The sequence below is a fragment of the Cladophialophora bantiana genome (assembly GCF_000835475.1).
Source record: "Cladophialophora bantiana CBS 173.52 unplaced genomic scaffold supercont1.4, whole genome shotgun sequence".
Taxonomy (NCBI): Eukaryota; Fungi; Ascomycota; class Eurotiomycetes; order Chaetothyriales; family Herpotrichiellaceae; genus Cladophialophora; species Cladophialophora bantiana.
In genome coordinates, this window is record NW_015971578.1 from 416464 (window position 1) to 431526 (window position 15063).

At 49.5% G+C, this 15063-nt stretch overlaps 5 protein-coding genes across 5 annotated transcripts; 4 read left to right on the forward strand and 1 right to left on the reverse strand.

The window, feature by feature from the left end:
- Positions 1-319: 319 nt before the first annotated feature.
- Positions 320-3288, reverse strand: Z519_02952 (uncharacterized protein; the record flags this gene model as incomplete). Its single annotated transcript, XM_016760706.1, has 7 exons — positions 320-1131; positions 1182-1671; positions 1724-2132; positions 2188-2551; positions 2600-2722; positions 2774-2870; positions 2917-3288. The coding sequence occupies 7 exons, from the start codon at positions 3286-3288 to the stop codon at positions 320-322; spliced, it is 2667 nt and encodes an 888-aa protein (XP_016622556.1).
- A 630-nt stretch (positions 3289-3918) lies between these two features.
- On the forward strand, positions 3919-6206 carry Z519_02953 (uncharacterized protein; the record flags this gene model as incomplete). The annotated part of the gene is made up of 2 exons (XM_016760707.1): positions 3919-5278; positions 5329-6206. The coding sequence occupies 2 exons, from the start codon at positions 3919-3921 to the stop codon at positions 6204-6206; spliced, it is 2238 nt and encodes a 745-aa protein (XP_016622557.1).
- Positions 6207-7862: 1656 nt separating this feature from the next.
- Positions 7863-9794, forward strand: Z519_02954 (uncharacterized protein; the record flags this gene model as incomplete). Its single annotated transcript, XM_016760708.1, has 5 exons — positions 7863-8929; positions 8992-9286; positions 9342-9437; positions 9492-9653; positions 9711-9794. 5 exons carry the CDS (start codon positions 7863-7865, stop codon positions 9792-9794), a joined length of 1704 nt encoding a protein of 567 aa, XP_016622558.1.
- Positions 9795-10451: 657 nt separating this feature from the next.
- Z519_02955 (uncharacterized protein) lies at positions 10452-11831 on the forward strand (the record flags this gene model as incomplete). Its single annotated transcript, XM_016760709.1, has 1 exon — positions 10452-11831. The coding sequence occupies one exon, from the start codon at positions 10452-10454 to the stop codon at positions 11829-11831; it is 1380 nt and encodes a 459-aa protein (XP_016622559.1).
- Positions 11832-12675: 844 nt separating this feature from the next.
- Positions 12676-15011, forward strand: Z519_02956 (uncharacterized protein; the record flags this gene model as incomplete). The annotated part of the gene is made up of 5 exons (XM_016760710.1): positions 12676-13056; positions 13109-13482; positions 13539-13604; positions 13671-14256; positions 14328-15011. The coding sequence occupies 5 exons, from the start codon at positions 12676-12678 to the stop codon at positions 15009-15011; spliced, it is 2091 nt and encodes a 696-aa protein (XP_016622560.1).
- Between the last annotated feature and the right edge of the window lie 52 nt (positions 15012-15063).

The window sequence follows — 15063 nt, forward strand, 5'->3', positions numbered from 1 at the left end:
GACTTTGTCACGGAAAGCGTGGCCAAGACTGCCTAGGCAACCTGGACATATTCATTCGTTCCCTTTCGTAGCTAGACTACCAACCAACCAGCTCATAACTCACGCTTCCACCTGCCAGACTTGGTTTGAGAAGAATATCGAATTTGGGTAGAAAAGGCGAACCATGACTCCTGATCAACATCCTCTCGTGTAATTAAAGAGGCTCCTTTGCCCATGCATTTTGGCGTATTGAGATGAGTACGCCTGTGGAACCGTCCATATATGAATGGAAATCTGTAATTGGTCATCCATTCTGGCGAAGTCCTGTGCTAGTGTTGCCTTACAACATGGACGTCTTCAAGTGACCCAAGGGATTCCGTAACCATATACCTCCCCCTGCAATGCAAAGTTTCCCAGTCTCAACCACCCTCATCTGAAAGACCACTAGCTCTTTCTCATTTTCAGACTCCCACATTTCAGTCCGCAGTGTCTGGCCCGGGACAACAGTGCCGACCAATTTGACCTTGATACTGCGATAAGATCCGTATCTTTGAAAGAGGTGTTTGCCGGCAATGCCCATGAAGCACATTCCGTGAAGGATAGGGAGAGGAAAGCCTCCCTTTTTGCTGAATTCGGGATCGATGTGCATCGCCATGCGGTCGCCGGTCAGCCGGTACAATGCAGCCTGCTCTTCGGAAGTGCGGAATTCATCGACCGCATCTGGCTGTCGGGTTGGCATAATGTATGTGCGCGAAGACGGTGTCTGATGCGGCCGGTCACGTACGCCGCCGAACCCACCCGCCCCGCGCATGAAGAAAGAAAGTTCGTTGTAGAAAAGGGGTATCCCGGTAGTGGCATCTACCGTCGTATAACCCGTGATAGCGACCGCTGCGCTCTTCTTATCCAGAACCTCTACAAGCCTTCTACGCGTCTGAAGGTGCCCTGAACTGGGTATGGTGTCTTGAAGTATTTCCAGATAGACTTCACCCAATAGCGACTGAGTGGGCATGAACCGAGGCAGGAATTGGCCATGGTAGTATATCGTCTCCATGCTGAAGAATGGTATCACTCCGAAGGTTGGTATCGGCTGAAAGGATGTCGATTCCTCCCATAGAAAACAAAGTTCCAACCTTTTAGCTCCAACTGAGAGATCTGTATCGGCGGTCAGTCAATGATCGCGCAAAATCTCGGGTGGTACATACTGTAGAGTGCCACGTCTCGCTCCGTAAACTTGTATTCGTTGTGTTCGACGTCGACCCGCTTGAGCGCAGCAATGGCCTCAAGAACGTCTTTGTTTGTATTGATGGGAGATTTGGCGCTTCCGTTTGCTTTCTGCAGCTCTGTATTCTCTAGCCAAGGCATTGATAGAGCGTCTGGGGATAACTCCGCTGTGGAAGAAAACTTGAGCTCGGACACAGGACGGAGACGGGTGTTTGCGTGCCATCCGCAACCAACTTCAAATAAACCCCCAGTGGTTTCATTGATTTTCCCGTTGAGCGTATCTGAACTCAAGAGAACTACAACTGGAGCGACATATTCAGGCAAGAAGACGGTCAGGTTGTTCTTGTCCGTATCAGTTAGTGCCATGGCCAACGATCTAGTGCTGGCGACGGGAGCAATTGTATTGACACGAATATTATACTTCTGTCCTTCGCGGGCAGTAGCTTCTGATACGCCCAGGATACCCAATTTCTGCCCTTCGTCAATACCAATCACGGGAAAGTCAGATGGGAACATTACTCACTGCGGCAGAATAGTTGGCTTGACCAAAATTGCCGTAGATTCCACTCGTGCTCGTCGTGTTGATGATGCACCCATGTCTTTGACGCACAAAGTGTGGCCACGCGGCTTTGGTCATTTGATATGTACCATTAAGGTGTACGTCCATTACCGAGTTCCAAATGTTCTCATCCATGTTCACAAACGACTTGTCGCAAACGAAACCTGCGTTATTAACAAGTATGTCAATATGGCCGTAGAGTTCGAGAGCTTTCTGGACGATGCAGTCTCCCTCCTCCACTGAGGAGATGACAGGAGCGGCTATGCCACCGTCACTGCGGATCTCATCCACCACGGCTTGAGGATCGGCTAGATCGTTAACAACCACTGAAGCTCTCAATTTTGCAAAGGCAATAGAGTACGCCCTGCCAAGGCTAATCTCGCGGGTTAATCTCTCAACATCTCCTCGGGGTGGAAGATGGAACTCACCCAGATCCACCACCGGTAACCAAGACCACCCGCCCTGAAAAATCTGAAGCAGGAAGCTCGGCATTGCCTGGTAGTTCCTGCATTTGCGGCAGTAGACTGCCAAAATCCATTGCCGAAGTTGAGTAAGTTTTCTCCGAAAAGTCATAGATCTCGCCCCATTTAATGGCCAATGCTGCTGAAGTAAAGTTGATATCCGGATTCAAGAAGACACCTTTTGACCTCTCCCATTGGAACTTGGTGATGTGGTCATCTCCAACCGCAAAGAGCGAACCAGCTTCGTCCTTGTTCGATTCATGGCTGAGAGCTACTGCAAGGGACGTAATCCCCTGCACAGCGGGGTTCAAAGACGAGCTCAGGTGTTGGCCTGTGACGTAGCAAGGGGCTAAGATGGAAATATATCAGTAAACGGAACAAACATGGTCAATGCAGGAGAGGTACTCCTTACATTGTGGAGCAATAACATTCACCCGAATGTTGTATTTCACTCCTTCTCGTACCAATGTTTCGGCCAATCCAAACAAGGCAAATCGGCTAGCTGATTAGTGTCAAACAATGCCTCGAAAGCTGTTGAGAAAGGATCTAATACCAAGTTCAGCAACTCCACACCCTATAGGTTCAGAGTCTATAAAAGATATTCTTCCATAGCCATTTTTGCGAAAATGTGGCCAGACTGCCTTCGCACACTGAAAAAGTCGGAAACACATTTGGGAAGAATGGGGCCACACCTACCTTGAATGCTCCATCTATGACAACTCTTCTCATAGATTCCCAGGCAGTAGAGCTCTGAAGGTCATATGCAGGACCAGGACTTCGAAAAGAGGCGTTATTGATCAAAATATGGACAGTGCCGTACTTTCCGACGGCCGCTGCAACGATCCGTTGGGACTCTTTGAGTTCTTGATGCGTTTCGATCATTGAACGGTTATCACGGTCTCTTGGACTCTGGAGGGGGGAAGCTGGACTCGCCGGGAGCGATGACGGAGGAAAATTGAGGACTAGATTCGCGCCACGCGCTGCAAACATGGCAGCACACTCTTGGCCAAAAGGAGTAGTTGCATCGGTGATGATAACCACCTTCTGGTTGTAACTCACGGCAGGCATGTTGAGAGTTATGGTACAGAGTATGAGGTATAACCCTACAAGGCGGCGAGGGAGGAGGCGAACAAATTCCAAAGGGTTTGTATGCTTCCCTTCTTACCTGGCTTCATTATTGTATTAGTTCTTGATACACCCCAGGCATCCGACATGACATAGCCTCGACTTTTGGTTCCCGGAGTCCGGGCACAGAATTCTCAGGGCGGAACCAAGAGATGTCTGGACAAGAAGTCTGGCTGCTGAGAAATTCGAGGGTGGAGACTCTTTCATGCAACAGGCCTGATCGTTACCCTTTTGGGACAAGTGTCTGATTGCGGAGCCGACTCTTGGCGCTTGACGATCATGTGCTCTTACTTTCCAGACCCCTGGCTCCCCTATCAACTACAGTTTACACCCCGTTGGCCAAGTCTGTGATTTTGGCCAAATTTCTTGTCAGGAGCACGATAAATCCCTTTGCCTCATCATGGAACGTTTTTCTAAACTCCCTCGAGAGACTTCGCCATGGCACCCTCGAGCGGACGCCGCCAAAACGCTTCTTGCGACCCTTGCCGTCACTCCAAGAAACGATGCGCATTTGATCCTGATATCCGACCAGGTAGCGGGAAGCCTTGTCAGAACTGCGCTCATTTAGGCCATATGTGCACCTTCAAATTTGTTGCAGCTCGTCAAGCTCAAAAAAGAGGGAAGATGATGTCTCCACCCAGCTCCACGTCCTCAGTTACTCAGTCATCGGCCCGAAATAACCCTGAACTACCCACCGCCATTACGCCGATGAACTCGGAGACACTATGGACGACCCTTCAGCCTCCTATGGAGCAAGAAACATGTCTCGACGACATGATTTGGACTGGTCTGGGACCGAATAATTTTCTTGATTTCGACAACTTCATGAACAGCGACTCCCAAGATTGGATGGATCTGTCCGAGAGAACTCCTGCCAATGAAGTTGTTGAAGGGCGCAATGTTGCTGATGCTATCGTTCCGGCAGCAGCATCAGTTTTGAGCCCGACGGAGTTTACGACAAAACAATCAGACGAGAACCGCCAGAATTTCCAGTTCGGTGACGGCGCATTGTCGGGGTTCTGGCATGGAAGCCCAATTACCCTGCTAAACTCCACCGCCGTAGCTGAACAAATGGCCAAGAACCTTTATCGGGTCTATGATACGATGATGATCGGGTTGGCAAGCAGATATCTATCATATACCTGCAACCAATTTGCTGGAACGCACGGGTATATCATCGAAGCGGAGAGCCATGAAAATCGGATCATCGATTTCAACCACAAAATCTGCGAGAATTTAGAAAGTGGCATTACATCAGAAAGAAGTCCATGCGAACAGACAGTCGAGAGACAGGGCATAGCACAGTGCTCAGGGAAACAAGTCGAATCGTTCAGACGAATAACACTGATAGGAGTTGCTCGTTTCTTGGACAATTTTGGAGCCCTGTATGGGAACAAGCTTGATCGGGAAAAGCGCAAGTTAGATGAAGCAACCTTCAAGTCCGTTTTGCAAGCTTTTGCGTTACAATTCGGATCACCGGATGACCTTGAGTTCAGTTGCGCAAATGTCCCAACAGTCAAAACCATGAAAGGTGTCTCGGACGCCGCACCTAAGGCAAAGGCCACACAAATGTTTGCAGCAGCGTGGTTCGACGCACATTCTAATCTCATGAAGTCACTCAACCACGGGTCGTTTGTCCATTTATACGCGGTCTACCTATTCCACATGACGGCACAACCTGAAGAGGCCCGCTTGAAAGCCGAGTTCTCAGATAGTCCTGTTTACTTCCTGGACCGTGCCCTACTTCAATCACGAAGGCTTTCTAATCTTTTGGGAGAGTTTTACTCACATCTCGACTCGAAATCGGTCTATAGAACTCTCTTGGATTCATCGCACCGGATTTTTCGGTGGTTTGGGTACGTTCGCGATACGATGGCGTCTCTCCTCTGCGATCGCCGCTGTACGATGGAAGACTTGCCAAGCTCGACAGCAGGTTCGTCAATTGCAATGCCTTGTGTCTACCAAGCTCACAAAGGTCATCAGATACCGTCCCGAGGATGTGTGCGACTTTTCTACCGCCTGGGTTGGAAGACACAATAGCGGAGACATCGCAAAGGGCCAGTCGCCCTTTTTTCAGCTTGTTCCGACAAATAAGTCACCTAAAGCATTTTATTCAGAAAGATCCACAAAGCCTCGACGAAGATGAAATCCTTGCCCGTATCAACTTGTTGACAAAAGCTGTCGACACCTTCCATGCTGGTCATGACGATTGGATGGATCAATGCTTGAATATCTTCTTGCAGTTGTCTACACAATCGAAGCAATTTGCCGGTTTGTCTAAGCCCCCATTCCCAAAACAACATCGAGGTTATTCTAATGTGTTTGTCTGTCAACTAGGCTTTCTGGTTCTATTTTGGAATCTGGGCGTACTCTGCGTCGTCGAGGTGATAATGGATGCGAGCAAGATTATCCACTCTTCAAGCAAAGCGCTGGTGTTGAAAACGGCTACCAACTACCGGGAAAAAGCCATATCCCGTTGCGTGTCTGTCGCTGAGCGGATGAACGAAGCATCTACAGATGGAGATTTCCGATTCTCAGACGTCCGGGAAAACAGCCTGTCCTTGATTTCGCACCATGCAAATACCAGCGTGACAGTCCTAGCCTTGGTGAAGGCTATTGAACATGCAATTTGTAGCACTATATCGCCGGGGATCCCGTCGGTTGTCTCTATGGATCTAAAACCTTCAGCAATGCCATCTTTAGATCTGATGCTATCGCTGAGACCGCTACTAGCCTGTCTCTCAGTACTTCAACAGACAGTGTCTGGTGAATGCATTGCACGACCTGCTCTCCAGGATCTCTTGCGTCGGTACGGCGACATTTTATTGGATTGTTGGAGCCTCGACATATTAGATACATAATCACCCTATTTTTGCCTCAACGCACAAAATCGAACGCAGAAAATCACACAGTCACTCAGTGGTTGAAGGGTCACGAAGTGATTGGGGGAAGTTATTGTCACTGCTCATGATGTTGCTATGCATTTCCCGCATCTCGGCTTCAGGGCTTCGAGATTTTGGGCTCAACTAGGACAGAAGTAGGGTATTCAACCCCTGTTTGTAACCTAGGCACCGATTCTCCAAGCAGCACTGTCCACTGATTCCGCGTTCGTCAGTTATTCTCTATCTGCAGTGATGCAACAAAAGAAAAGCAGACACACTCACCAACTTGGACAGTGCCATTCACATAATCCCCCGTCTCAGCGAGCAGGAAGACGGTGGCGTTATCGACATCCTTGACCGTACCTAGTCTGCCGGTTGGCACTCTTCTGACCATATCAATTTCCGAGTTCCGGAAGAGTCGCCTTTCTCCTTCGGTACTCTGGACAATCTCAGGGGCAATGACGTTGGAGGTAACGCCCCGAGGCCCAAGTTCTATTGCTAGCTGAGCTGACAATGCATCAACTCCTGCTTTCGCGACAACTCCATGGGTATTTAAAGGGATACCCGTATATTGAAGGGTAGCGCTGAGGCAAATTGTGCGACCGCCTTCGTAATCACCTGAGCCTGGATTGTCGAACACCGAACAGTTGCGTCGACCTACCTGCTCCAGTATACTTCGCCGCCGAGTCCAGAAGATGGGGTACTGTTGCTTTGACGGTATTCCATGATCCCATCAAATCAATATCGATCACGGACTTGAAAGCATTTGTGGATAGTTGGACGAAGGGCGCCAGAAATTTCCGGCAGCTCCAGCGCTGGCCAGCGTCAGGCACATGCTCGCTGCGACAATCTACCCAGGGCTGGAATCTTGGAAACCTTACATGACAAAATCGATGCTCCTAGCGTCGAGACACACTTCAAAACAGCGGCCTCTAAATCCTCAATCTTGCGGACGTCGACATTTCCAATGCCCTGACGTGGGAGCTGCAAATGTCTCCAGATCCGCCTGTGCAGAAGACGACTATGTTCTCTGAGCAGCGTCAGTGCGAGAGAATTAACGGCAGCAACTTAGCACGCACCAAATATTCCTCTTTTCCGGATTTTGCTGATGTAGTTTTCGGAATGCATTGTATGGACTGCGCTTCCCATGATTCCTGCGGTGACCTTGAATTCTAGCACATACAGTGAAAGTCGTGCTTCGAGGAAACTCGCTCTACCCTTTTCTTCTTTCACGCACAGGCCATTTTACAATCTTACGTTATTCTGCAGCTACTTCGGCTCTATCAAGATTCTGATATGCGTCGGGTCCGACAAATTGCTCAACCTTTTGAAGGATAGTTCAGCGGAATATCAATCGGAGCCGCTAACATCTAAAGGAAATCTCCTCGACTTGCAAAGGTGTCAACGCCGGATAGATTTCCATTGTCAAAGATCGTATTCATTACTTTGTCATCTCTTTCTCCCTTCTGCTTGCCTGGAACATTCGATCTTGACGTTGCAGGGGAATCGCCGTATAACAGCATATATCATTTCCTTTGTGACGCATCCCTCAACCTCCCTCCCTGAAAGGCTTCAGGCATTTCAACCCATTCAACCACCGTCGCTGGACCACAATCTCACCACTTTTTCCAAAAGATGCCCTACAAGTCGAGGTGGGAACTGTCACCACCTCATGTATCTGTCCCTTCTTTCCTCTTTGGCTCGCCAACGGGAATATTGTCGGATGCTGAAAAAATCCTGCTCGATTGGAAGCGTCCTGAAACACATTCCTTCAGCCTTCATAGCCTACGAGAATGGTCAAAGCGATTTGCCGCGGGCTTAACAGCGGCCGGGATACAGCAAGGAGACCGAGTGATGTTGGTTTCAGGAAACAACTTTTGGACACCAGTGATAGTGCTGGGTGTCGTGATGGCTGGTGGAATTTACAACAGTGCGAACCCAGCCAGCACGGCCAGAGAACTGGAGTACCAATTGAAAGACAGCGAGCCAAGATTTGTATTCGCAGCAGAGAACTGTCTAAGAGTAACTCAAGAGGCAGCCAAATCAGCCGGCATTGATCAGAGTCACCTATTCCTCTTTGAAGAATTACCCTCACATTTTGCAACGGCGTCGGAGAGGCAAGAGAAACTTATCAACAACACCGCACAACACTGGGGCACATTGATCACGACACCTCAGGTGGGCAGTGCTTTCAGGTGGGATGAGTCTCAGACGGCTGAAATGGCCACCAAAACAGCTATACTGATTTACTCGTCTGGGACTACCGGTCTGCCCAAGGGTGTCGAGGTGACGCACTCTAATCTCGTCAGCACCACAATGCAGCTGATGAAGATGCAACTATCAGACAAGAGTGTCACGCAAAGAAGAAGCCTATGTGTGCTTCCGATGTACCATGGTCTCGGTCTTGTCTACTTCGTTTTTGTGGCGTCAAAATCGGGATTACAGAGCTATATGATGCAACGATACAATCTCCGTGACATGCTATCGTGTATCGACAGCTTCAAAATCACGGAGCTCCTTCTGGTACCCCCTATACTGTTAGCTATTGCAAAACATCCGTCTGCCCGCAATGGCGATTACGATCTCAGCAGCGTCAGGAAGGTAGTTGCTGGAGCGGCGCCTCTTGGCACAGAAGTTACACAGCAATTCGAAGAGATCTGGTCAGGAAGAGTGAGAGTTCGACAGGCTTGGGGCATGTCAGAGTACGATATTTGTTCAAACAAATTCATTGCAGGATGCCAAGCAAATGCTAATAGATAGACAGAATCCCATGTATCGCCATGTGCTGGAATGAGGCTGAGAGCTCTGGCCCGTCATCAATATCAGTGGGAGAGCTTGTGCCAGGTGTGGTGGCCAAGCTAGTGCTTGAGGATGGGACAGAGGAGACGCGACCGGGGAGCCTAGGGGAACTCTGGGTCCGCGGTCCTAATGTCATGAAGGGTTACTGGCGTAAGCCTAAAGAAACGTCAGAGACGATAACCGCCGACGGATGGCTGAAGAGTGGCGATATCGCTTACAGGGATGAGAATAACAAATGGTATATCGTGGACAGAAAAAAGGTGACAAACATACCTTCATGACTTAAGCTGCGACAGCATACCTGACCGAGGATAGGAGTTGATCAAGGTCCGAGGAGCACAGGTTGCTCCCGCTGAACTTGAAGCGCTTCTACTTGAGCATCCCCAAATCTTGGATGCTGCCGTCATCGGCGTTAAGACGTACGTATCTGCGACGAGGACAAGTCTACTAGGCGAACTAACGCAGCTCAGTCCATCGGATGATGAAGACCCGCGTGCGTATGTGGTTCCTCGACATGCCGGTGCGATAACAGAAGAGGAGATTGTGGAGTTTGTTGCATCAAAGGTGTCCAAGATCAAACGTCTCACAGGGGGTGTCGGCTTCTTGTCTTCCATTCCCAAAAATCCGGTATGCCAAGCACGGTGAGAAAATATTATGTGACTCAAATAGCTAACATTCGACAAGTCCGGCAAGATCCTTCGAAGGGAGTTGCGAGAATATGCAAAGAAACAAAACTCCAACGGGACGAGCCTGAAATCGCACCTCTGATGGTTTGGAAAATTAAGTGACGCCGTGGAGATTGGGTCGGCCGTGATATATCTAGTTAAGCTGCCTGGAAATGCAAATAGACGCACTTTTTGCAGAGTCTTGACATACGTGATAAGGCAGCGTTAGCAGCGTCAGGACTGGAAGAGGGATATCAGGCAGCTTTCGAAGTAAGACTCAATCAGCATCAGTTCAATCTCCCCCTGAATTTGATTCGCCTGCCTCTGGGGAATGCTCCTCTACTGAGCACAATCCTAGAAGAATAGAGCAAAGAAATGCAGCATAATCTGACCTCTTCTGCTTCTCATTCCTTGAAGGATACAACACGAGACTGTCCGCGACGGGCATACTTTGTTCTGCCAATAACCTATAAGGCGGCTCCGACTCCGCAAGAGGAGGGATATGCCAACAGTATTCAAAAGCTGACAAGTCGGATCCGTCTCTAACTCAATCTCCCAAGGCCTGCTGTCATTGTGCGGTTGGTTGATCCAATTATTGGAAAGGCAGAATTTAGAATATGGGATTCAGTCTACAGACACACGGGTTTCCATTATAGGTTTCGTTGATGTGTTTTTGATTTTTACACCACTTCTATCTTGCGCTCAGATATCAACTTTGTTAGCTCAAGAACAAGATATGATTCCTGTCAAAGACTTCGAAATGCTTTCCGACCGGGCGGCTTTTATCCTCGGCGTTGGAATGACGAAGTTCGTCAAGCCTCAGCATAGTAATGACTACGTTGACATGGGCTTTGAAGCCGGAGTGAAGGCTTTGTTAGATGCACACATCACATACGACGATGTGCAGCAAGGCGTGGCTTCCTACTGTTATGGGGATAGCACATGCGGACAGCGAGTCTTCTACCAGTTTGGAATGACCCAGATACCTATCTACAACGTCAACAACAACTGTGCCTCAGGGTCGACGGCTATGGTCATGGCGCGAGACTTCGTCCGTTACGGCGCTGCAGACTGTGTGCTTGCTGTGGGCTTCGAGAAGATGGCCACTGGAAGCCTGGGTTCTAACTTTGGCGATCGAACCGATCCGCTTGACCGGGCCAAGTCGATGTCAGATAAGCTGGGAAATTCAAACCCGAATGCCCCGTTTGCTGCGAAGATGTTTGGAAATGCCGCCGACGAGTATATCAAAAAATATGGCGCCTCCCCCAAAGATTTCGCCGAGATTGCAAGGGTCAATCACGAACATTCCCAACGCAATCCGTACGCGCAATTTAAGATTGAGTACTCAGAAGAGCAAATTCTCGGATCTCCGGCAATCTACGGTGTGTTGACAAAGTTACAATGTTGTCCAACTAGTGATGGCGCTGCCGCTGCTGTGGTTGTGTCTCAATCTTTTCTCGACGCCCGTCCCCACCTCAAAGCCCAAGCGGTCCAAATCCTAGGACAATCTCTGACCACGGACAGCCCATTGCTATACCAAAACTCAGCCATGAGTCTGGTGGGCTATGAATTAGTCGCGCACACGGCTTCCCAGGCGCTAAATCAGGCTAAGGCCGACATCAGAGATGTGAAAGTAGTCGAGCTACATGACTGCTTTTCGACAAACGAAATGTTGGTCATTGACGCCTTGGGCCTAAGCCCTCGGGGGAAGGCGCATGAGTACGTTCGCAATGGCTCCATCACATATGGCAGTGATCAAGCCGTCGTGAATCCTTCCGGCGGACTAATTTCCAAGGGACATCCATTGGGCGCAACGGGCTTAGCACAGTGTGCTGAGCTTACATGGCAACTACGAGGCTGGGCAAATAACAGATCGGTATCAGTTCCTGCCGGAAAGCTGGCGTTGCAACAGAACGCTGGACTGGGGGGTGCGTGTGTGGTTACCGTGTTGAGACGTTCAGATGGACAAGGGAACCAAAGCCTTTCGGACACAGAGGTGGCACGGCTGACGGGGTTAGGCTATAACCCTGCTATCGAGGCTAGAGGCTTTACTTTGGAGCAAGCAGCGAGTGTTCGTTCGTGTCGGCAAAGCGAATGGGCTATAGGCAAGGGAAAAGGGAGTGGCCAAGCCATGTTTTGATCGGAAAACTAAGTAGTACGGCGTCGATGGCCAAGGAACCGAGGCTGAAAAAAATAGGGGGGTCTTCATTTCCAAGCACATGCTTTCTCAACCACAGATATGACTTATTCATTGTCAACCTGCACATTGTCATCAACATTGATTCTAAACCTTTAGCGAGTAGATCACTCCTATGAAATGAGGACTGGCTCACGTCATCATTTCCATCGTATTAGAAGCGGCTTGCGAATGTCCTCATCACGTCGCCCCAATGGACGGAGCCGACGGAACCGACTAACCAGCAGTGACAAGCTTTTGCATCTTTAGTTGGACTGCATCACAAGCTGAACAATCTCCATCACCTGAGCAGATGTTCTGCAGTTGCGCTTGGCACTGACGCGTAGATTGATGTTCACAAAATGATATTTTCTTTCCGCGAAAGCCACCAGGTGATACTGCTTATATGCCACGAGCCCACCGTTGTCCCCAAGCACCCCGCGCTCTCCACCCGAATCGGGTGGGTGGTATATGAAGAATCGGATAAGGCAAAGGATGGTTGAAGCCTAGGCTAGGGAGAGCTAAAGCACGAGGCTATTAGCTGACAAGGATATCAGTTGACAAGGCTATCAGTTAACGTCGCCTTACCCTTTTCACGTGATAGAAAAGAGAGGAGGCTATAATAGTTTCCTCTCACCCGATTCGGGTGAGAGAGAACTCTTCTCCTTTCTTAAAAGTTGAGCCGCCGTCAATAGGACTACATGATATAGAACAAGGCATTCAGCTACTCTAATTCTCTGTACCTGCTGCTTTGCGTAGGTCCCTGATATTGTACTCTTACTTGCTTCTGCAAAACTGCCTTTAGGTCATGGCGAGGGAGTACAGCACAGGCTTTACCCCTTCGTGGGTTGTGTCTCTTAGGCCCTCTGAACCACAGGGCTCTAACCTATTGATTACAGAACGGCAGAAATCACAAATCGACATAGATCGTTTAGCATGTCTGCTATACACAGAACAAGGAGTCGAAATGCAACGACGCATACTCGATGTGCTTCAACACGATCCAGTCTTTGACAAAGGCGGAAACTACTTCGATTCGCGGATTGAGAGGTTCAAAACGTCTGTCGCCCGAGCCAAGAGACTGCATCAACTTCACCAGACACACAACTGGAGCGAGGACGAGTTGAAATGGGCTATCGAATTGATCGGCGAGCCAACGGCATTTTCGTTACATTGGAAAGGATTTTTGGTAAGTCAAGTCACTTTTGAGTGTCTGCCAGCTTGATTGATGGTATATCTAGCCGACGCTGCAGGAGCAGGGAACCCCAGAACAACATGAACTTTTTCGCAGAAAGGCCGAGAGCATGGAGATTATAGGGTGTTATGCGCAGACTGAATTAGGCCACGGGTCCAGTGTTCGCAAGCTGGAGACAACTGCGACCTGGAATCCTGATGACCGCACATTTACATTACATTCACCGCATCTCACCGCGGCAAAATGGTGGGTTGGGACGATGGGGCTCTGCGCAAATCATGCAATGGTTATGGCACGACTGATACTGAATGGCAAAGACTACGGGCCGCATCCATTTCTCTGCCAGATCAGGGACCTTATCACCCATAAACCTCTCGATGGAGTATATGTAGGTGATATTGGACCGAAGTTGGGCTACAAGTGAGCAACACTAAACAAGATGAGGTAAATATTGTGCACTGACAAAGGCCAACTAGCACCGTCGACAATGGCTTTCTGTTTCTAAACCATGTTAAAATTCCTCATATCAACATGCTCGCTAAGTACGAAACCTCTGAATGTACCTCTTATGGTAAGCGCCATCATAAGCTGACGAAAGTCTCCTCTAGATTCTCCAGAGTCGACTACGAAACAAATGTCTATATTCCGCCCGAATCGCCCGCGATGGTTTATGGTACACTTACGATGCTGCGTGCGGCGCTCGTTTCAGAGTCAGCTCGGAATCTTGCTCGAGGAATCACAATTGCGGTCCGTTATTGCGCTGTCCGGCGTCAATGTTCTGATCCGGATTCGGAAGACAAGAGTGCTGAGCTTCAAGTCCTCGACTATTCGATGGTACAATTTCGGCTTTTCCCGCTCGTTGCAGAGTCATTCGCCTTGAACTTCACGGGACAGGCTATGACGGATTTCTACCACGATGCACGGACAACGCTTGCAATTGGACAATCAAATAATGGCTGTGGATCTAGTGGTCAGCGAGCCAAGGCACTCTTCTCAGAGCTCCATGCTACCTCGTGTGGTCTGAAGGCGCTTGCGACGAGCGCTGCGGCCGACGGGTTGGAAGTATGTCGACGTGCGTGTGGAGGGCATGGATATTCTAGCTTCGCTGGTATAGGAGCTATCTATATGGACTACCTGCCTTCACAGACGTATGAAGGTGACAATTACGTCTTGGCGCAACAGACAGCCAATTATGTAAGTGTGTGCCAATCAGGACAGTGCGCTCAATCAATTGGTAAAGGCACTAACGGCACTTATGCTTTAAGCTTCTTAAGATAACCCTCTCCGTCCTGAAAGGTGACGCGCCATCAAACGTCACAGCAAAGAATCTTGCAGCCTACGTGGCAAAGAAGCACACACCTGTCCACTTTGATCTGGATCGAGACAAAGATATCCTTGCCGCGTTCGGCTGGCGCGCAGCATACCTGACTTTCGACCTCCTCCGGCGCCGCGATAACGATCAAAGACCCAAGAACGATCTTCTAGTGGACTACTCGCGACTCAGCAGTGCCCACTCGCAGTTTCTTGTGCTGACGAGCTTCCACGACAAGCTAAATAACCCTGACACGTTGTCCAAGATCGATCCAGAGAGCCTCGCAGTCCTCTGGAAACTCTTCCGTCTGTATGCACTGACCAGAGTGATCTCGGCATCGCACGAGTTTTACGTGTCATCGGCCCTACAGGTGGCGGAAGTGGTTAGAGCAGATCAGGAGACGATTTTGTGGCTTCTGAAAGAAATCAGGCCTCATGCCGTCCGCCTCGTGGATGCGTGGAAGTTGCCAGACTGGATGCTCGACAGCTCTTTGGGCAGATATGATGGGAAGGTCTACGAAGATTTGTTCCACAGGGCCAGTCAATTGAACCCGCTGAACCGGCTTGCAATGGACCCTCGGCCGGGCAGTGGGGAACGGAATAGGAGCGGAGGGGACGACGCTAAGAGCCGTCTGTAGGGATACAGAGTAAAGTGCATGGATACAGAAATGGCCAGACGAGTCCCGAAGT